The sequence below is a fragment of the Corvus cornix genome, chromosome 2 (assembly GCF_000738735.6).
Source record: "Corvus cornix cornix isolate S_Up_H32 chromosome 2, ASM73873v5, whole genome shotgun sequence".
Classification (NCBI taxonomy): domain Eukaryota; kingdom Metazoa; phylum Chordata; class Aves; order Passeriformes; family Corvidae; genus Corvus; species Corvus cornix.
Window position 1 is genome coordinate 13389278 of NC_046333.1, and position 22718 is coordinate 13411995.

Genomic DNA, 22718 nt, shown 5'->3' on the forward strand with positions numbered 1-22718 from the left:
TACTCAATGACTGCAGCTCCCAATGACAGATGAGACAACCGTTAAGATTTAATACATTTTTATTTCAGCAATATATCTTGCTATGTCACACCAGCCCCTCTAATAACCCAGTGTCTGGATTACTTACTGCATAGCGTCACTGCTTAACTGCTGACCTCTGTGGCAGAAATAAAATACTGAACTCCTGTACCGTCCATGCTTTTGACTTGGAAATCTGCAGACCTGCAGAGTCATCCCATACCCACAGGCTCAGCTGCATGGAGTACATCCTTTTGAGCCTTGGCTTGTTTGAAAAGAAGGCAGACTTTCATGGTGTACTCTAAAAGTGTAAAATTGCTTTGAAAGTAATATTAATATAATTGTCCTCAGTGTGGTTCGCATGTCCTTGTTTGTGCTGAGGAATCAAAAATGGAGGAGATGAAATTGGCTTGCTCACATGCTCAGATGTTCCCCAACTACTTCCCAAGCACAGCACTCTCTCTTCTGATACCCTGTTTTTTTCATGCACCACTTTAAAGCCAAGATAGATATAATTTTTTCCTATTTCTTTTCAAAATGAGCTAAGGAGATACCATGGCAAATCACATATTGTGGTAATTTTGCAGAGTACGTCCTTAGCCATGAACAAGAGGATTGTTTGTACAAAGGGATTTCAGAAGAAATCTTTTCTGTATAAATTGAGGATTTAAGAAAATAATAGGGCAGCGTATACAGAAAACTATTATATATGCTTTAAAAGGAAGAGTTGGTGGAGAAACAACTAATTAAAAAAATTCCATTATAAAAACCTTGTGATTGAAAAACTTCCATATTTAGGACAGAGATATTTTCTTCAGCTGTTCTCACAGCCCAAACAAGCATGGATTTAAGCATTTTTGTACCTGTCATATGGAGGGCTTGTGACAATTATGAGAAGAAAGAAGAAAACTTCTCTCTAAGCGTAATATCTTCATTTTTACTGAGAAGCATAAAAGAAAAACATGATTGTTTAAAAGAAATTAGGATGATATTCTTTCTTCTTGAACTCCTAACTGTAGTTCTGTTTTTAGTTGTAAGCTCAGAAATGTCTTTACCCCATAATCTTAACCAAACCAGTTCTGCAGTGAGATGTGTCTGCAGCTTTTGTCCTTTTTGGGTTCCCATGGCTGACTCCATCCTCTGTGAGACCCAGGGTGCAGCGATGGCACTGCCCAGTCTTTCAGCAGGGTTCAGCTTAACCACCGTGGCTACCAGTGCTTATGAATGCATTCACTGGGAAGGCTGGGATCAGTAGCTGATTGCAAGAGCTTGGGTAGCATTCCTTAGCATGGTTACAATTAACAGCAGAAATACAGCATTCAGAAGCATGAGTGAAAGTAACAAACTGCAGCTTCTAGACCTTTTCCTGGCCAGGTGAGTTGCCCTGCTGAAGAGAAACTCACCTCCTGGCACCAATGTCCTTCTGCCCATTCTGTCAGCTTCATTAAATGTGGGGTTCCTGCATTTCTGGGTTGTCTGTCTGTAAGAGCTGACAGATGTGGATGGCTATGGGAGTTAGCTGGCCATGAAGGCCAAGACCCAGCCCTGGTGTTGGACTTGCTGTGTCTGTGCAGTAGGTTTAGCCAGGTAAACACATCAGAAGGGCTTTGCAGGATAATCTGTGTGTGCTCTGTGTGTCCCTGTGTCTGTCTGTTGGTCTGTACGTGTGGGCTGGTGGTTCAGCTCTTGGGCAGTGCATTGTGTGCAGAAGTGGTGTCTGGTAGAGTCAAGGTGTAAGGTCATGGAGAACCAAATCCAGCCAACCAAGCAGGCAGCTCAGTGTTAGCTACCACTAATAGTCCTTGTAATAATTTTAACTCTGTTCAGTTATTGTCTTATTTCTTTGTCTAAGCATTAGCCTAATTTATACAACGGAGGTCAGGTCAAGAGTAATTCAGACAGAATATACACAGATGACTTTTGCAGGGTGCCATAGTCATGCTTGCTTTTAGACTGCTGCTCAGCAATAAGGGGGAGAAGGGAAAAAATCTTTTAAATATACGTAATATTAAATGAATACTTTAAATATTTTAACATTTTAAATATATCTAAAATATTTTTAATAGCTTATGAAATTACAGGATAGTACCTAAAACTGCATTTAATTCCTACTGGGAGAAGATTAGATTGCAATTTAATATTGATTCTGGAATTTCTCAGATCAAAGTGCCATGGGAAATGAATAATCTAAAGCGATGTTTTAATAAAAAGCTTGTATATTTACTTCAGAATCATCTCTTAGATTTAAAGAATCATGAAAGCAGAAGATTTTAAAACTACCTGTAAAATTAAAGTATCCTTCAAATCAATAGATGGGTTTTGATCTTGCAAATATGATTTAACTTGGTATGTTATGTTGAGCTTTGAAAGTGAGGGGTGCTTACTTAGCAGATTTGGGAATGACTTACATTGAGACCTATGATGTATTTTCCTGCAGTGGTTATTTTATCTTGTGGGGTTCTGAAGGGGTGGATTATGTTCAGCAAAGGTAAATGTAGAGTCCTGCATGTGGGCTGGAATAACCCCACTCAGCAGTATGGGCTGGGAAGCTGCTTCCTGGGTAGGGACAGAGCTGGTGGAGAATCGGATGAATGTGGGTCAGTGCTGCCCTTGTGGTAGAAATGCCCAGCTCCACCCTGGGCTGTTTGCACAAGTCTGTAGCCAGCAGATTCAGGGAAGTGATTAGGCTGTACATGAGCTGGCATTGTGCACTCACAGCCCAGAATGCCAGCCATAGCCTGGGCTGCATCCAAAGCAGGGTGGGCAGCAGGGGAGGGAGGGGATTCTGTTCCTCTGCTCTGCTCTGGTGAGACCCACCTGGAGCACTGCATCCAGCTCTGGGGTCCCAGCACTGGAAGGACATGGACCTGTTGGAGTGAGTCCAGAGGTCGCCAAGATGATCAGAGGGATGGAGCACCTCTACTGTGAGCAAAGGCTGAGTGAATTGGGATTGATCAGCCTGGAAAAAGAGAAGGCTTTGGGGTGACCTAGTTGCAGCCTTCCAGTACCTGAAGGGAAGGCATGAGAAAGAGGGAGGATTTTTTCTAAGGGCATGTAGTGACAGGGCAAGGGGGAATGGATTCAAACTGAGAGTAGGTTTAGATTGCATATTAGGAAAAAATTCTTTACTGTGAGAGTGGTGAGGCACTGGAACAGGTTGCCCAGAGAGGTTGTGGATGTTCCATCCCTGGAAGTGTTGAAGGCTAGGTTGGATGGAGCTCTGAGCAACCTGGTCTAGTGAACGGTGCCCTTGTCCATGGCAGGGTGGTTGGAACGGGATGATCTTTTAAGCTCCCTTTCAACGCAAATCATTCTGTGATTCTGTGATTATTTCTATCTGCTTCTGGAATATTTTGGCCTTCTCAATACAAGCAAGACATTACAGTGCTGGCCCGCCAGAGGCTGTCAGGGTGAATTAGCAGGCTGGAAGCCATCACAGGGAAAGGGGGACCTTTGGGAGTGCTCTATGTCCATGTGGCTCCCCAAGGCACAACACTCTTGATGTAACTGCTCTCCGTCAGGGACCGTGAAGATGGAACTGGACTTTTCTCTGAGGTGCACAGGAGTAATGTGAGGGACTACAGGCACATTGTAGCAAGGGAAGTTTCAACTTGATACAGGGAAAAGAATTTCTTAAAACCGAGAAGGCCAAGTGCTGGGAGAGAGCCTAGAGAGGTTGTGGACTGTCTGTACTTTGGGTTATTAAAAAAATGCAACTGAACGTGGCTCTGATCAACCTCCTCTCACTTACCCTGGTTTGAACAAGGGCTTGGACTAGTTGATCTCCAGGTATCTCTTCCAGTTCAGGTTATTCTATGATTCTGAATGAGCTTACACTTCTGTATAATCCACTGAAAATCTAATACAAAGTATTAATATGATAGTGGAATGTAACCCTTTAAATATCCTTATTTTTCCTGTAATACAGTAAAGTTATTGTGAAAAGTTCTTTGTTTGGCTCCCTTCCAGCTACTTTACTTTGAAAAGTTTTATGACAAGCTAGTTCTGGTTTCATGGCTGAAGTGATTAATTAGGACAGGTAGTGATTTTCTTGAAATTACAGAGGTTTGTTGTTTGTGCTACAGCTTATCCTAAATTGAAACTGTGCTTGCCCTTTTTCTCCTTTTAAAATGCAGGTGACGTCTAAGTCTGTAGCGGGCATGCTCAGGTTGCACATCCAGCACAGAATGACTCTTAAATGCTGCTATTTTGCTAATTGATTTTTTTTGGTTTTTAATATCTGTGGGCAGTAGTGTATTATTTGTAAAAATACCTATTTTTTTCTGTATTTTTTCTTACCAGCTCATTGAAACAGTAGTTATATTTAAATGGGTTTTTAATGAGCCATGTAGAAAAGTGAAGCTCAAGGAATAATAGGAATTTGGGTCTGCTATGGGGCTATTAAAGTCAGTTCAGTCATCAGATAACCTACGAATTGATTTTGCATTTAGTTTCTTTCATTTCTAAATAATAATTGGCTACTCCCTTGCTAGAGATTTTCCCGAATTTATGGGTTTTTTTCTCTTACACTCATTTGTTCATTCACAAGCAACTTGTGTTTTGGGATGTTATGGAGTCTGAGGTGCCATTAGCTGAAATTTGATTTACTGGTGGGCCTTATTAAACAAGTACTCCTTAGGTCTGCATTGTAACATGGACTGAGTAATACACAGACTGCTTTGGATATAGGTGGTTTTTGCCAAGCCTAAAGAGCTGCTAGAGAGCTCTGCTTATATTCTCTTGCAATCTCCTTCACTTGTGCTGGTTGCAGAGGGATGTGTGTAGCCAGTTCTGTTGGTGCCTTGCTAGTTCGCTGTACAGGCTGGCTTGAGACTGGAAATGCTTTTTGCGGAGGAAAGGATGCCAGTGATGTTCATGTTTAAATCTTTTGCCAGCCTCCTCCATGTCCTCTTCCCAGCTACTTGCTGCACATATCTGAATGTGTATGGCCATGCTATGAGAGGGGTTGAAATCTCCCAGATCAGCAGTCCAGGTGGCTGTCACAGTGAGTGCAGACAGACACCTATACAGTGGGACTGCAGGACAGGGCTGGGCTTAACCCTCTGGCATCAGGGGTTAAAGGAAATGCTTGAAGTAGCTACTTTAGGTGAACATATTTTCACAAGGCTAATTTAGATTTTAGAATCTCATTTGGACCATCACAATCTATATTCAAGGACCATAAATCCCCTGTGAAAAAGTTCAGTTATTAAGCATAAACTGAGAATCAGAATCCTTGACAGCATTGGTGCCTCACCAGAGGTGTGTGGTTGGGCTGCTCCATCACTTGGAGCTGCCTCACAAGATCTGTGCTCTCTGTTCTCCTGGAGCCAGAAAAATGACAGCTTGTGTGAAAGGCAGTTTTGTCCGTGGATGGGCATCCTGCAGGAGAAGCTGTTCAGCATAAATGCCAGAAGACCATAGCAGCTGTGAAAGGGAGGACCACATCTGGAAGTTGTATAGACTAGGAGGGAAAGTGCAGGTTTCAACCAGGGGAATCCAGACACTTATGGTTGCTCAGCAGATTAACTACTGAACAATTGGCCACTGAACAGCCAGAACAAATTAGGAGTGCACTTGTATGAAATTATCTCCTAAGTGTCCTTCTGGTGAGAAGAAACCAGATATTTAAAATGGGTCCTAATAATCTAAAAAGGTAAGTGATTTCAGTTTCACTCAGTGTTATAAAGTGGATAAGAAGTGCAGAGCCTCTATGAAACCCGGAGGATATGAAAGCCAGAGGATCAGTTGCTGTCTTTCTAGCAGGAGAATGGAGCTGTAATGCTAACTGATTTTAAAGTAAGTCTGAAATCATTGCTGGTGCCTACATATGAGCCAGTATCAGATTAATCAATAAATATCATGAAAGGATTAGCAAGTTTTGGACAAATACTTAGGAATATGAAAAATTCAAGTGATCTTTTTGACCATCTTGTCATAGTGGTGGAAAAATACAGAAGTTTCTCGCTTTATGAATTTCTGCAGAGTGGAGGATTTCTGGTTTTGTGGTTTTGTGCTGGAGAGAGATGACCTGATCAGACCATTTGATGGTGATGAATTGGTTTATATGATGGTAGTACTTAATGAAAATGTAAACAGCCATTGCTGGTGGAAATAGTTTTTTAATCCAGTTAATTAACATTCAAGTACTTAATCTAGTCTATTAATTAAGACTGCATATGTGTTTACTAATTTTTAATTACTTTAGAATAGACGGAAATTGTAATAATTAATGTTGGAATGCAGACTGCTGCTGCTGTGTCAATATTAAAATAAATCAATCTTCTTGCCTTTTATTTATTTAAGTAAATATAACCTGGTTAGTGTCATGTGTTGAGTCCCAGACAGAGCAATAGAGAAGCTCATCCTCTCTTTTAAAAAGAGTAAGATTGTAATTAATTCAGTACAAGCTGGTGTTATAGAGGGCTGAATGCAGTTAGAGGCTGGAATGCCTTCCTCCTATCCCAGAGCCAAAGGCGCCTCAGTAAAACTTTGTTTTGATATCTCAGGCTGTGAAATAATTTCTTTGTAAGCCATTTGCTTGATGAAGCTAATATATTAAGCAAAAAAAATTATGTTACTCTCCCTTCATTGTCTGTTTGCTATGGAAAGACTCTATCAGTCAAAAGAGAAGAGCATTAATTTGCTGATTTTTAAACCATATTTCTACATTTTTTTGTCTTCAGTTGGATAGCCATAAAAAAACCCCACACCTCTTGAGATACACTAATGATGACAAGTAAGCTTTTTACAGCTGGGATAATTGTTGAATTATACTGCGGTTTTGTATTTCTAAAAAAAGAAAAACTAGTTGGTTAAACACTGAATGTTGTTGCTTTTTAAAATAATCATTTCTTTTGTTGATAATTCACACATGATTGCTTGTATTTCTTGCTGTGGAGTTTAGAAAGTATTTTAGTTTATGCAGTTGACCATTTGAAGATTTACTCTAATTCCATTGCTGAAATGGGATTAACATTTCCATAAGTTATGATCTGAACAAAGCTGCTGTCTTTATATCTGAATATGTTAATGAATATTTGAAAGGGATTTTTTTCTTGAAAAAGTTGTATACATATACATTGGGCACCAAAATCTTGCATTATTCAAACTGATGACTCTTCCTATGCCATCTTACTGTGATAAATGATGATATTAAAACCTCTCACCTTTCTGTTGTTTTTACCATATTATAATAAGCATGCCAATCTAAATTAAGCCTGTCATTTATTACAGTTGTTTTGGGATGACAAAGGGGTTTGTTTTTATTTGATTTTATTTCCTATTTGCAGATTTTTAGTTCAGTGATTGAAAAATACAGGTAGTCCTGTTACCCCAGGTGATGAGAACTACTGTAATCAATTAAACCATACTCTCATATCTTTGGTGCATTCAAGTTGAGGTCCCATGGAATAGGAGGTAGATAAAATATATAATAATAATGATTATTAACTATTGTTAAGATGATACTTGTCTTTGGTGTGAGTTTGTCTTTCACAAAGAAAAATAAAATTAAACCAATCCAAATGGCTCCAATACTCATTAAATTTTGGTGGAAGTTCTTTTAAAGAACTGATAGTGGTCTAATATTGAACAGCTAAGCTATTTACTTTATTAAAGCATTACTATGGTTTGTTCAGTCCTTCTGCTGTTCATTTCTGCATAAGATTGGATGTTATGATGAGTTTCTCAGGTCACTGAGAAGTGATGAGATCTAAAACTAAAGAACAGAGAACAGGAGGCACAGCTCATTTCAGGTATTTGAAATAATAGAGTGATTCTTGAAAGGCTAGGATAACTTCAGTTATTTATTTCTTATTAAAGAAGAAAATAATCAACATGGAAGCAGTCTCCTGACAATAAAGATGTTTCCAGAAAAGGTAGTCATCTTTGTTTTCTACTCTCTTTAAATCTGACATCTAAAGCCCAGCAAAATACCATAGGCTTACCATTGACTTTAAGGCTGATAAAAACTGGTCTAGTAATGTGTGCTCCATTCTTTGCCAAATTAAAGACATCTCTGTGGCCTTCAAACATGACTCACTGAGAGGCCTTTTCCCTGGCATGGAGCAGTGTTTATCTCTGTGGGTTCCTGCAGCAAAAGATTCTTCCTAGCTCCAGCGAGCTACTCCTGTGGTTCCTTCTACATGTCCGTAAGGTGTCTCTTAAAGATTTTTGTTTTGTTTCTTGTTCCTGCAAGGATGGTAGTTGAGGTGTGATCTCTGGGCTTGCAGCAGTACAATTCCTCTCCTCAAATAATCTTCTTTGATTAAAATAAAGGGTGTTGGAAAAATCAGAGATAAATGCTTGGTATCATAATACAGTGCAACATGTTTGGCTGTTCTTGTTTCCTGCGAGGTCCTCATATTGCAGAATGGCATACCAGGGTCTGGAAATCAAGATTCAACAGTGTTTATTTGCATAAAGTCTTCCAGTCCCAAAGACTTTCTAGCTCATTAAGAGGACTGAGTGTACCATGGTATTGTGTGTGCTGTTTTACAACGAACTTCCTAACCTGTGTTCCTAATGCTAATTAGATTTTGAGAAGGCTGACATGGCTTGTGTTTCTTCATGCTGAAAAAATGTTACAACTTGGTATGCCTTTTAAAGGAACTGAAGCCTTTTGAAGGTTTGGTGCTGTCAAAATAGCGAATACCTGCAAAAAATGATAAGATCAAAAGCTAAGCTTGAAATAAGAAACATTCATTTGTAGATGTTCTGAAGTTATAGGTTGTAGACTGTCTGGAATAGGCAAAAAGCTGGAGGCAACTTAGAGTAGGAGATAACATATATAGAGATTTATATGCACATACCTTTTTGCGTATATATAATACCTATAAAATACTTGCAGCTGCATACATCAAATAATATTTTTCAATCAACCTCAAAGGAGCAGAATGTAATTGAGGGATTTATCTTGATGCATGACATGCGAAGGACAAAAAGATTTGATGTTTCATGCCTAGGATTCTTAAATGCTTTGTTTGTCTTTTGTTGTAATACCTTACAGATCTTCAGATGTGGATTAATTTATTTCCAGTTGCTGGGGATTGGTAATTAGCTTACTATAAAACAGTAAGAGAGTTATGAGTAAAGTTTTAGAAGCATGTTTTTGTAAGCATTGATATTTCACAATGTGTTAGAAAATTAAATTTCCAATACTCTTGAGCTACTGACATTTTGGTGTTGTCACATCTCTTTTGTGTGTAGATTTCTCAAGCATAAAATAATGACTTTTATGGTAAAAACATGTTCCAGCTGTCTGCAGCTGCAGTCTGGTTTTCCTGCTGCTACCTACCTTTCAGCCAGCACTGGAGAGAGCATGGATGTTTTACCCATTACCAGTTTTTTCTTTCTGTTTTTTGCATGCCTGAGCCTAAATTTGCATTAGATGTGGAATTATTGGCAGAAGTTTGCTACTCTCTGTAATTTCAAAATGACTGGTTAAAAAGAGTAAATGCCTGAGAATACTTTCAAAAGCTGAATTCCCAAATGGTTTCCACTTGGGCGTAGAGTTGTGGTTTTAAATTTTGTTATTGGTGCTTATGTAAGTTAAATTTGAGTAAAGGGACTATTATTAAAATCTTTTGGCTAAGATGATGTTGAAATTGCTTTAAAAAAAAAAAAGAGAGAAAATGACCTCTGATGCCTTTAGGTTACATAAAGTTTTCGCTGTTGTTCTAACAGAATAAACTATTTGCAGTGCCCTGCATAGGTTTAAGTTGATTTGCTCCATTTACCCTACCAATTTGGACAGAAGAATGTAATGCTTTCTTGGAAATGTCTTTCAGATATTATATTATAGATTAATTTGCAGGCTGCAGAATGCTGCTATCCATAAAACTTTTTTCTCCATCTTGAAATTAAGTTCTAAAATGAAATGTGTATAAGAACTGGCATTATTTCTTTCAGTACGTTACCAAAGATAAATTGGGATAAATTATTTGTTTAAAATAAATGCATAAAATCATTTACAGGGGAAAAAGTATCTCAGGTTTATCAAAAATCACCATGATGTTTCCCTATTTTTCTTGCAGTGATGAACACATTTACGAGATCTTTATTAAATTAGTGACTCGGCAAAGTTCTAAATTGGACTTGAGATTTCAGACTTGTCTTGGAGAAGTTGATTGCAAGCAAATACAGAGTATCTCCATAGATCTGACTAAAGGACTTTTGCAAGAGAAGCCCACAAGTTAGGTCATAATAATAGATAATAGATCAATAGATGGCAGAGTAATAGATGATAACTGGTTGTGATTATAACGCTTGGCTTTGCATTTTGTCTGTAGCTTTCAGTGTGTATTAACATAACTTCTTCTTGTATGTTCTTATTCTGTAAAACTGTGGCTTTTACTCATGATTTGACTCTGTAGTAATGATGCATATAGAGGTATTTAAACAAAGATATTAAATTCCAGTGCACAGGCATCAATCCACACTCAGATAGTTTTCTGCATTTCTGGGTAAGATGAAGTGGTTTGCTGGGGAAGGTGCAACCCTTGCTTTCCTGACTTGGTGCCGTTCTTTCTGTGGCTCACAGTGATGAGTTTCATGTCCCATCAGAGCTATTGACCCTTTGTAGTATCCAGTTAATGGCTGCCTTTCCTTGGGCTGATGATGTTGTGATCTAGGCATTGATTGGAGTCTCTGCTGATAGACACTTCTTGCTCTTTGGTGGGAAAAAATGGTGAAATGCTGATCTGCATTGGCACTTTGATGGTGTTGAGGTTTTTTTTTTTAACAGTAGATTTAATTGTTATTTCCAGCTCGTGGCTGTGTTTGATGAGCAAGATCCACACCATGGGGGTGATGGCACCAGTGCCAGCTCGACAGGCACACAAAGCCCAGAGATTTTTGGCAGTGAGCTTGGCTCCAACACGGCATCGGCCTTTCAGCCTTACCAAGCAACAAGTGAAATTGAGGTCACCCCGTCAGTCCTTCGTGCAAGTGAGTAAATGTTTTTGGTATCTCAATGCATTTCATCTAAATTTACAAAGATGCCAAGTGCTGTTATCCATTGATGCTGCTGGGAAAAATGATTCATTATCTGTCCTTATCGAAAACTGATCAGAACTGAGAAACTGCCTAAATGCTTCTCGCATGCAAGTAAACAAACCTGTTCTGTTTTAATAAATTATTTATAAGCTTGCTTTTAGGAGCCATAAGCTCCTTCTATGCTGCCAGTTTAAAAATGTCATCACACTGAAAATCACAGCAAAATTTCCAAATGTAGTTGCTGCAAGGTGTAATTTTCAGTTTGCCAGTTATATTCCATTTAATGAACAAAATGGTAGAAAGAAACTAAAGGTAGGAGCACTTTCTACTTAACCTGTCAATGTTGCTAGGTTATGCCTGTCACCTTTCCATAAAAACACCTGCTAAAACGTGTATTTACTGTGTTGCAAAAATACACTTCTTTAAAAAGCAGAAACTATAGCCAGAAACATCTCTTTATTTTGTTTATTTCAATGTGGTGAACATTTGTTGGAAAACAATGAATTACTTATCGCATTTCTTGCTCAGACAGGTTCTTTGAATATTTCAGCTTATTAAGAAGAAAAATTATGGAATGAAATTTACTATGTAATTTTCATTGCTGTTGAAAGTACTATGCAGACAAGGATGGATATGTGGATAAAGCATTGTGTCCTTTTATCTGTAGTGTCTATCATTTTGCTCACTGAACTTTTGAAATAGTGACTCCACTCCAGAAAATTCTTAGCAGAAGTTAGTATTATCAGTCCTTTGATGTTCTACAGATACACTGTTTTAAACAGCCCTGTGTAATTTCCAAGAGACTGCTTTTGTGTAGGTGTTCTTTTAATGGTTAAAATCTGTGTTTAAGCATCAGGTAAAATGCAAATGGAAAAGTTACCACTCTGTTAAGTTTGAGGGGTTTTGTACCAGAATATTTCCTGTAAAATTAAGGGGAATAACATTTAACAATTAGCTTACATAGAGCTGAATGTGTATCTTTTCAAGCTGTAACTATGCTTCACTGAAACACAGAATTAAATTAGGGAAGGATTAATGGCAGAATAAAGAAGTATCCTGGAATTTCAGGACCCTTCCATTTTGCTGTCACTAGAGTATGTCACTGCTAAATGCACATCTAATTTCCATGCATAAGCCAAAAAACTGTCCTCCTCGGTTCTCAACTTAGCAGGGGTTAGGGCAGGCAAATGCATACCCATTTTCTCCTTAGTGTGATTATCTGGTGTATTATACAATACATGAACGTTAGTGCATCAAAATTATATAGTACAGAAAAAATTCAGTAATATATTGGACAGCTCACTTATCTTTGGTATCATTCTGGAAAATACATGGATTACTTGGCTAGTTCACTGATTGCAAAAATGGCCAAAAAGGAGTTTGAGACCCTTCAATACAAACATCTTTAGAAATACAGAAGACTTTTAAAACTGTTGGTAAGGATTATAACTCTTTGACACTTTTTATAAAAGCACAAACAAATAAAGTGTGTGAAACAATTTGTAATTGCTATCAGAAATCAGAGATGTTCTCCTATCTATCTAATTCCTTTTTTTAAATGTTGACAGATATATTTTGGTTTTAAATGTTCCAAACTACAGGCTTAGAATCCCAGTGCAGTAATATTATCCCATATTAAACATACCTATTTCAGGAATTTCATTTAAATATACATTGAAAATGGAAATACTATCCTTATTGTGTTTCCTTTATAACTTGTGAAGTGAAGCATAGCATACAAATGGTATTCTCAGTATTTCAAATAATTATCTTCTTACTGTGTAAGTTCTATTCAGCAAATAAAACCCATCCAGTTTTGCGGTAGATGCAGATCCTGATTATTACATGTTGACAAGGTCATATATCTATTAATTGGATTGGAGATGGGATACAAAATTGCTGTAATTATTGTAATTTTCCAGCTAATTGCAGGGTTGGCGGTGAATATTTTACTGCTAACAAATGAAAAACAGTATTCCATCTGAAATTGGTTTATAGCATTTGAGACGCTTTGTTTTACATCTCTGGTGCTTTTTGCGGGCAAGGTGGGCTCTGTTTCGGAGCGGTTCCCGTGCGGCCGCACAGCTTTGCGCCCCTGTGCTGCTGCTCACCTGCACCCTCTGCTCCCAGGCAGCATCTCAGTGCATTAGGCTGAGGCTCAAGGGCCTGCTGAGATCCTCCTCTCTTTGTTCTGGTTGCCATGCTACCCCTTTTTGTTTGTTTATAGATCACACCATCGTTCCTCTCCCAGCAAGGGAAAGGTTAGCTACATCAGGTCCAGCTGGAAAAGTGATATTCATCTGGAGTCCCTCTTTTCCCATGCACAAACACAGCCTGTACTTTGCATGTCGGGGGGGTGTGTGTGTGTCAAATTCAGTCTTCCCATATAAACGTGGAAACAAAAATGAGGCTGGCTCATACCCCGTGTGTTGTTTTGCACTGTGAAAACACAATTCATCAATACAAGCAGTTGATTTATTTATGTTTCTTATCTAGCTGTTTCTTTTTTACTGCTTTTCTGTTACCCAAGTTAAACTTCTTGTTGTATTTCATCACTTCAGCTGCATCTTTTTCCTAAGCCTACAGTACACAAGGCGTTTTTTGTGTTGTGCCTGCGTGCTTTCTGGGAAGAAGTTGGAAGCTCACTGCAGAAGATTGTTAAAGCAGACTGATGTTTATTCCCTGCTGAAATATAAACTGGAGACGCAGGTGAAAATTGCCAAACCTAATGAGCAATTTGGCAGATAAGACAGGATGTCAGGCAGTGACAGTTCAGCAGCGGGTGCACTGCCTGTGAACCGCGTTGTTTGTTTCACAGTACCGCATTTAAATATTGTAAATAAAATCCTTTTCCAGCTACATGAGATATTGTGGAAAGGGTCATCCTCTTTGTCTTGTTTTCCTTTTAAATTATTTAGCTTGTTCAAGAACTAAGACCACCCTTGGTTATTTGTCTTGGTGTGATTATATGTAACAAGTCTCTCTGAATATTTCAGCAGTTACAGTGAAAAAACATTTTTAATACATAACATTATTTTGAAAACATTATAAGAGAGGTAGAGAGGCTTGGAGAGCTGATGTTTTTTCCCTTAGGGGGAATAAGATGTTGTGGAGATCTTTTATCTTCAGCTGCTTAATGGAAGGGTATTGAGAAAATGAAGCCAGATTCTTCTCACATAGGCACATTATTGCTGGAGACAACAAACATGGAAACATTTTCAACATGGAAAATGCCAGTTAGAAATAAGGAAAACTATTCTCACCTGGAGAGCAAAACAAGTTGCTCAGAGAAATTGTGGCATTTCCATGTGCTTGGAGATGGACAGAAGTTGACTGAACATGGCCCTGAACAGCCTGATCCAGCTGGTGCTTTTTTTGTGTGACTGAATAAACCAAATGACCTCCAGAGATCTCATGCAACCTTTGTAATTCTGTGATTACAAGTATAATTAATAAAATTAAACAATTTGCTTCTCAAAGCTATTGCTTGCAAAAGTGAATGGTGTCCACAGTGACATATTTAGCAGACAGGTGTACGAGCATGTTGTGCGTGTACTGCTTCCCACCCTGGTTTATATTGTACTGGTTTTTGCCCGTGTGACACAAATCAGCTGCCTGTGCATTTTACAAGACTGCTGCTTTTGTTTTCAGGATGTCTTATAGGTGCTTCAGTTGCTTAAAAATGAGATATGAGGCAATTGTAAGCTTCTCCTAAAGGCTGGAGGGTCAGCATCTCCCAGAACACTGGCCAGAGAGCCTAAGAAATTACGAAGAGCTAGCTGGAATTGGTGCACTCCAGTGATGTATTTGCTCAGGTGATCTGTATCATATATTTTAGTAGGACTCTCAGCATCCATTTCATATTCTGGTCACAGAAGCAGACTATGAAAAAAAAAAAGGTCTAGATGAGAATCTTCTGAAATGAGTGCACAGCTGGCTGTGAAGATGTACTAGAAGTGCAGAGAAGCAAAGAAATTGCTTCAGCTTCACATCGTTGTTTACCCAGCAGCATGGCTGTTGCTTTAACGTTCCCTGTGTGCAAGTGTGCTCTCACCCTGCAATCAGCACAAGTTTATTCCTCACAGGTAAGAGCATACATGCGGACTTTGACTGGGAATTCATTGTTATAATAAAGTTCCTGACCTTGCTTGCCTTTGAATTTCTGTCTCTTTCTCAGCTTTCTGAGTAGTTATTAGTTGTTCACTGACAAATTAGTAGGACATATCAAGTATAGCCCCTGAGGGCTTTCCTAGTTTAAGGACTGTTTAAGTATTTTAATAAGTCTGAACTGGAATATAAAATATTGCTTAAAAAAAAAAAACTTAAGATGGAGTTTCAGGCGCAGTGTTTCAGTTCAGCATTGACTTTTGATACATTTATAAACTGTTCAGAAATCAGTGAGATGGGCACAGCCACTGCATCTAGGAAGAAAAAGGTAATTTGCAAGGCAGTATTAATGAACAGCAAAGTCCACAATAGTGTGAGAAGGATCCTGGCAATATAGTGCATTACTACAGTGCAATCGGGCATTACACTATTCCATCAAAAGATCAAAAGCAAATGCTGTTGTGGGCTCACTGTTGTGAGCTGGAAGGCTTAAGCTGGAGTGAGCAGTTGTGGTGCCAGCTGTGGAGAAATTCTAAACAAGTTGGAGAGAGTCAAAAGAGAGCAACAAGAATAAGTTGCTTTGGGGACTGTGATGAATTGGTAGGACTGGTTTATTAGTTAAGGAAAGATAAAAGTGGTAGGCTCCAAGTCTTCAAATGTGTTGGTATTCTTCTCATTCTTCATGTCTGATAAGGAGAATTGGCATTTCCTGGGAAAAAGCCAATTTTAGTAACTCATAGGGCTAGAAAACATGTTTACACATCATGTAGCAATGCAGTATTTGTGGGAGTGGTTAAGAGTCAGGTTCTGTGTGCTGCTAAGCACTCTCTGTGCTGTGCTCTAATGCAGGAGGGCTGGTGGGGGCAGTCTGTCCTGTTCCTGGCTGAGCTGTAAATATTTATAAGGTAAAGGCCTTGGTTTCATGGTTTGGAGCACTCCATGCTAGTGTGTTGGCAAAGAAGTGCAGAGGTGAGTTCATACTTGTTCCGGTTTCAAAACCGATGATTGTTTCAGCACTCTTTCCCACATATGGCCACTAGAAACTTTTTCATTCTTGTTTGTATCTCTTTGACTCCTAATTCAGCTCTGAGTCATCTTTATGTATGGAAAAAAGATATTTTCAAATGTTGAAGAACTAAGGAATCGAGAGATTAGAAAGGGAGGAAGGGAAAGATGAGTTCATCAAACCCCAGATGTTTGGAGCTTTATCAGATCGAGTTATCTCTAGGATTAAATAGCTGATTACAAATATAGAGAAAGTCATCCACATTTATAATGAAAGATTAGGACTTTCCAGGCAGTGCTTGCTGAAGGCAGTGGGAGGTTTTCCCCTCTCTACACTGAGTCTCAGATCAGCTTAGCTTTCCACGATGTGTCTCCTTGGTCTCCTTCATTGGTGTTCAGATGCCTGTAATTCCAGTGAAGTTCCAGTGAAGTTCCAGGAATGAAATACAAAGGATTTCCAAACCATCATTCCCACTGTTACTCCCTTGCCAGGTTCTCTTATGTTTCTTTTACTGTGTAATACAAAAAGAACATTGAACTGAGGCTTGCACCTCAGCTGATGGCATCTGAATAAGGAAGGTTTCTCATGCATTGGAGTTTGAGGACAAGATTTAGCAAAGTCTGTTTCCTCACCTTCTGGTGCTCTCGCCGTTCAGGAATTCTTATCACATTTTATCTCTATAGCTCTGTGAGGGATATGATTATTTAAAAGCCAGAGTTGTTGAATCAAAAAATCAGTACCAGGTGCCACTTTCTTCCATGAGGCTAAATTTGATCTTTGTACAGCACAGTTCTGACTTGAGTGATCTCCAGTTGGTGTTTTCTCCAAGCGTAGTGCTCTGCTGTTAATTTGGGATTGTTGAGCAGTTTAAAAACCATGTGTTTTTGATGAGACTGTGACACGTTTGTAAAAACAAATGGATTTTAAACTGCTTAAGTTTCTAAATTAACCTTTAATATCTTCAATCTTCTCAGTATACCAGCAAGCAAAATACTGTTGCTTCTAGTAGGATTAAAAAAATCCCTGAAACCAATAAAGTAAAAAATTTTAGAACTTACTGATTCTCTAGAGGAAACCTGAGCAATTGTGGTGCATTTCAAGATGTTATTCCATATGGTGAAGACTTCTATCTGCAAGTACTAATAATGGGGAGTAATAAAAATACAGTATTGTATCTGATACCTGGTTGTACCGCAGCTAGAGAATATAGTACAAGAGGGATAATAAGGAAAGGTTATAAAGATGTAAGTATTGAATTTGAATAGTTTAAGAAGTCAGGTTTGGATATTAGTCTAAGTTTGACATCTTAAATAGATTTAATGTTCAGTTGAACAATAAGCTATTGTGGAAATCAGAGCTGTACTCTCAGAATATTTCAACACTCATATGTGGTGGTGATGGTGTTTCTGGGTTTTATTTTCCATTTCTTTAAATGAAAGACAACTTTTTCTGTAATGGAACTCTATATTTGTGTATGCAAAAATATTATGCCATTTTACCCACTCAAACATTGCAGTGTAGCTGCTCAAGTCTGTCATATTGTGGTATCATGGGTTTAATACCATTGAGATAAAGCTATATGTTTATTTAAAGAGTTTGTCATCCCACATATCAGTATGTATTATACAAGTAAGTGTAATAACTCTTAAAATAGATACTTTCTTGATTGCTCCTCTGTTTCTTGTAATTTCATTATAAGCAAACAAGGAGGAGCACAGTGAAGGCAAAGGAACATGAATCTGAAATGAGTAGAGAATGCTTTCTCACAATACAGACAACCACCCTGTGAATTTTTTTACTTTATGAAGGCATATGTACATATTACATTTTTTTGCCCAACAGTTTCTAAAAACCTTATGCAGTATTTATAGATAGTTGTTCTGAAATGTGATAAAACAGTATCCTTAACATTCAGAGCCACTAGTCTGCAACATTAACTGGCATCCCAGTCATGTTTTGCTTTGCTTTGAGGCAATGGGAATGGTCTTTGAAGGGGTATGGGGGGCTGGGCAACTTACATTAATTACTCACAAAAAAATTTTCCAATAGGAGAGGAAGCACAGTTTATCAAAGGTACTTAATTACTCACTTGGTCCTAAGCAGGCTGATTTTGTGGGATTGGTGTTTTAGGGCTAATGAAGAGTGGTGTGTGCTGGGGGCTCTGTGCCGCACTGTCTGTGAGGTTACCCTTAGTTCAGTGCATCAGCTAGTGTATGGCTGCCCCCCCAGAAAAGCATGTGGGTATTTTTGATCACAAGCCCGATGTTGTAAGGCTTAAAGTACTTAAAGTACATCCTTTATTAGGCTAAACTTGTACTTCAGTGTGAGAATTGTTGCTTGCTTTTGTTCATAATTCACAAAGGATCTTCTTGCTCCTTTCCTTATTACATTTACAGCACATTAACTCTCTCTTTTTTTTTTTAGATGAGGATGTGTTTTGGAGATAGTCCATCTCTTTGGGTGATTACTGGGAAAAAGTTGCTTTAAATTCTGTGTCTTTTGACATGTTCCTTTGAGGAGGATGAGAGAGAGAGACAGATGGCTACTAGTTGAATAGGCTTGTTTTTCAGTTGTTTTTTATTTACTCTCTCATGCACTGAAAAGGACTGAAACATGATATTGAAATAAAGGAGTGGATGAGAAATAACTTTCCATTAGTTTATTGCCTTATTTCCTACTTGAAAAAAAGATGAAATTTGTTCTTTTTCCTACCCATCTCTTGCTGTAAACCTTAAATGAATTATGTAGTTAAGATGAGTGCCAGCTTCAGAATGCTGTGGGTTCGTGTTAGGGGCAGATGAAGCATTCAGGGTGAGAATAAAGTGTATGTATTCAGAAGAACTTTTCTCTTTTTGACCCTTGGCACTGGATGCCGTGGAGGTGATAAGTTCGGCTCCAGCCAATGCACCTGACGAGGTCTGAGCCGAGGTGAGGCCCGAGCCCAGCCCCTGCTCTCCTGCTGTCACAGCTTGGCTCGGCCCGGTGTCCACAACTACTCTGCAGGCAGGGCCCCTCAGCTCAGCTCCCCTTTTGTGACACTGCAGGCACAGACAGGGTCTCCCTTCATGACACAGTTGCCACCTTGGTGGTGGGGGCTTTTACTGCCTGGGCTGATGGTAGAGCTGGGCTCTTTGGGGTTGGAGTGAATGTGAACTCGGGCTGTGTTCCGGGTCTGTGTTTCTAGCTTCTGTTACAGATTTAGGTAACTAATTCTATCAATAGTTTTGGATTTACAGAAAGTAGAAATGACTCTATATGTAGAAGGGAGTTGAGGACCATGTGGGTTTACAAACAAAAGCAAAAAGTGGTGCTTAGGTTAAGTTAAAATATTGCTACTGCTTGCATGTATATGGTAAAGGGCTGTACAAAGACAGCACGAGCAAGCTTGCATTAGCTTCCAAAAACTGTGCATATGAGTCAGAAACTAGGCTTCTCAAAGCAAACTTTGATCAACCATTAAAACCTTATCCTGAGGGGTTGGATTTGATTCAGTTCTCTGTACAGCACTGTTCATATTCACAACTGAAAGTAAAATTGGACTCTTTTGGTAATTGCTGGGCAACAGCTGATTAAAAGAAGATGTGACGGATGAGGTTAATACCAACAGACTTTAGGTTCTGCATGTGAGCTAAATGCTCAAGGCAGCCCAGTTTCTCATTCTTGGACACCTTTTGGGTGTGTTCATCTGACCTGTTTTACAGCTTATTTCAGGGTGAAATAGGCCATTGCCTAGACAAGGTGCACTGGCTAATCTCTTCTGATGGGAGAGAAATGGAGTTGACCAGTTCCAAAATACATGTCTGTGAATCCCATTCTGCATGTGATTTAACTCACACCATAAAAATAAATTCTTACAGGAAAGAGTAAAAAAACCCCAAGACTATCGTGAAGTAGAACATTGCCTTTGTTGCCTTAAAAAAGGTAATTTGCAAATTTGGAAGAGAAAGGCTAATTTTGCATGGCCCCAGGAAGTTCCTACACATCCCTAATTAAGCTTGGGAAGTATATTTGGGTTGTGGACAGTATGTATGAGTGCAGAAAATCCCATGTTGGATTTTTTTTGGAGTGAAATTGAGTTTGAGACACTTGGATGGAGTTTTATGGTTAAACCAACAGTGCCATCTCCCTTGGGTCTGACACCGGTATCTGGTCACTTTGTGGTGCTGCTCCCAAGTGGGTAAACCTCTGCAAAGGGGCAGCCTTGCTGTTTCTTGCCATGTGTTCTCAGATGTTGGAGCATCAGAGGTGCCACGTGGCCCTGAAAGCCAGCCCAAATCCGGAGGAATAAGCATGATGCAGGGTTAATCAGGTCTGAAGCACATGAGTTGTCTTCACTGCTCTGTGCAGTTGAGTGTCTCTGTACCCCATTCCCTCACACACTGTGCAGGGTGGTACAGCCATCCTGCCTTTCCTGATCTTCCAGGTATCCTGGCTCCCTGAGGACTTGGAAAAGTTCTCTGTAAACATGCTCAGCCTCTGAATGGGTGGCTGGGTAAAGGAGTATCCCTCAAATATAGGCTGTTAAAGTAAATGGATTTGCAAGTTTACAGACAGAATAATGATGGGCAGCAACTGCTGAAACTGTTTCAATGAAAATAACATTTGAAGCAATGCTAGCAGTTCGTTTTTTTAGATTATAAAAGAATAAAATTATGTTCACCAGTTTCTAACAAGTTGGAGAATGGACACATGTGCCTTGTAAACCAGCCCTATATAATACACAAATAAGTCTTTCAGTGTTTTTTGGTAAGTCCTGACTTGATCTCTCTGCTTTTGGGTGTTTTGGAGGTTTTCTGCATGTGAAAGCTTTCTCCATCAAATATAAAAATGATGTTCACTTCTTCTGTTCCAACCCATTTTGAGCTCTGATGTTTAAGACTTTCATTAGATGACAGAGAATTTTAGGTCAAACACTGCCCGACTTTCACAATGATTTCCATCTGAAGGGTCTTACATAGTATAGTGTCTTCATGTTTTATTTAAAATTTTAGTTGGGCTCTTCACTCATGGAAAAATAAATGAAAATGAAGGTCTTACTGCAGTAAAAAAACATGGAACTGCTCTGTCAAATGAACTGCATGACATTTATCCATGGGAAATATCCATTAAGTGAGTGAATAAAGTTACTGCTCTAGTTTGACATGGTAGGCAATATTTCTGTGAGTATTGTACATGTAGATGATTTACCTCTACCTCTGTTTTAAGTTCACCTTTAAAGTAATAAAACACAAGTGGGCAGAGTCTTCCCGTAATCCTGCTTTCCCATAGCTCTTTGTTATGTTGCTTAAAACATAACATTACAGTGTAATAAGTATTTTCAGTTCTTCCACCCATAAAGGGTAGGGGGAAAATCTGTTTGCAGTTAGTGCTGGTACTGAGATATTATTTCTGGTTTGTGCTTTCGGCAGTGACCGTGGGAGCAGGACATGCAGCTGAAGGCTTGAGGAGAGGTCACTGCCAGGGTGCTGCTCCAGGAGCTCGAGGAGGAGAAGCCGTGTGTAAGCAGCAATGGAGGGAAGGAAGAGAAAACTGAACTGTTTAAAAAAATATCGCCCAAAAAGTGAAGGGTGAAAAAGCTTCAGTGAAACCGCAGCTGGGAATACTCAAAGATTTTTGTTTACTGCAGCTTTTGTGTTAGCTGAAGAGTTTATCCCAAACTCTGTGTCTTGGCAGCTGCTGTGCAATAGTGTGTTGTGGTGGCAGCAAATCCAGAGAGCCCATAGAACATGGGGGTACCAAAGCAGTGCCTGCTTGAGCCATGTCCTCAGTGGTGCTGGGAGCAAGCAGCTGCCCTCTGAGGGTGCAGGCTCTGGGTTTGTGTGGATCATCTGTGCCCAGAGTGTGCCACAGGCCCCAGGCAGGGAAGCAGCGCTCGGGGCAGTGTGCGCTTTGCTGGGCTCAGACCCCACATTCCCTGTGCAGCTCACGCTCATGGGTACATGCCCTGCAGAACGAGCTCCAGGAGGAGAGCTGTGCTTGTGTGTGTGATTTCACTGCTGTATGGAAGTTCCATACAGTTCCCAATGGCTGTCAGTTCAGGGTAGACTGTAATGCAGCTATTTATGTGCTGTTTGCCTGGTGTGGCCGCTGGTGTACAAGCCAGCTTCTAGGAGTCTTCATTCTGTGTTTTACCAGAATGATTTTGTGCATGTGAATTCTTTGCATGGGATTCCTATTATGGGATGAATTGAATATTAAATTACTTCTAAAACCCTGAAGGCAGTACATCAGCTTCACTCATACTGAGCAATTTGTGCCATGCTGTATGTACCATATACCAGTTTCAGTTTCTCAGTTCTCCCAGGGCTGGGATTTTGCTCCATTTGTTTCCATTTTTCTTTTTCAAACTTGGAATGTTTTACTTAGGGTGAAAAATATTTTTAATGAAGTATTTTAATTTGCTCTTATGTTATGGGCTTGTATTCCACCCTCCCCTCATCCAGGTTTTGCCAGATGTTTTAAATATCTTCTCTGTACGTATCCTTTCAAGGTTTTCTGCAAATCCAATTGTGTTTAACAGGCACTGAGTCCTTGTGAATCATTGTTGTATTTTTCTCTACTTTATGCCTCCCAGATCTGACAGATGTCT

At 39.3% G+C, this 22718-nt stretch overlaps 1 protein-coding gene across 21 annotated transcripts in view; it reads left to right on the forward strand.

The window, feature by feature from the left end:
- Positions 1-22718, forward strand: part of PARD3 (par-3 family cell polarity regulator) — a 451552-nt gene that overhangs the window by 139314 nt on the left and 289520 nt on the right. For 12 of the 21 annotated variants that reach the window (XM_039570296.1, XM_039570300.1, XM_039570307.1 and 9 more), the window contains 2 exons: positions 10788-10968; positions 21538-21627. In XM_039570296.1, coding sequence (XP_039426230.1) covers positions 10788-10968; positions 21538-21627 — 271 coding nt within the window. The remainder of the gene's footprint in view (positions 1-10787; positions 10969-21537; positions 21628-22718) is intronic. The other 9 variants (XM_039570245.1, XM_039570313.1, XM_039570258.1 and 6 more) reach the window with 1 other exon arrangement.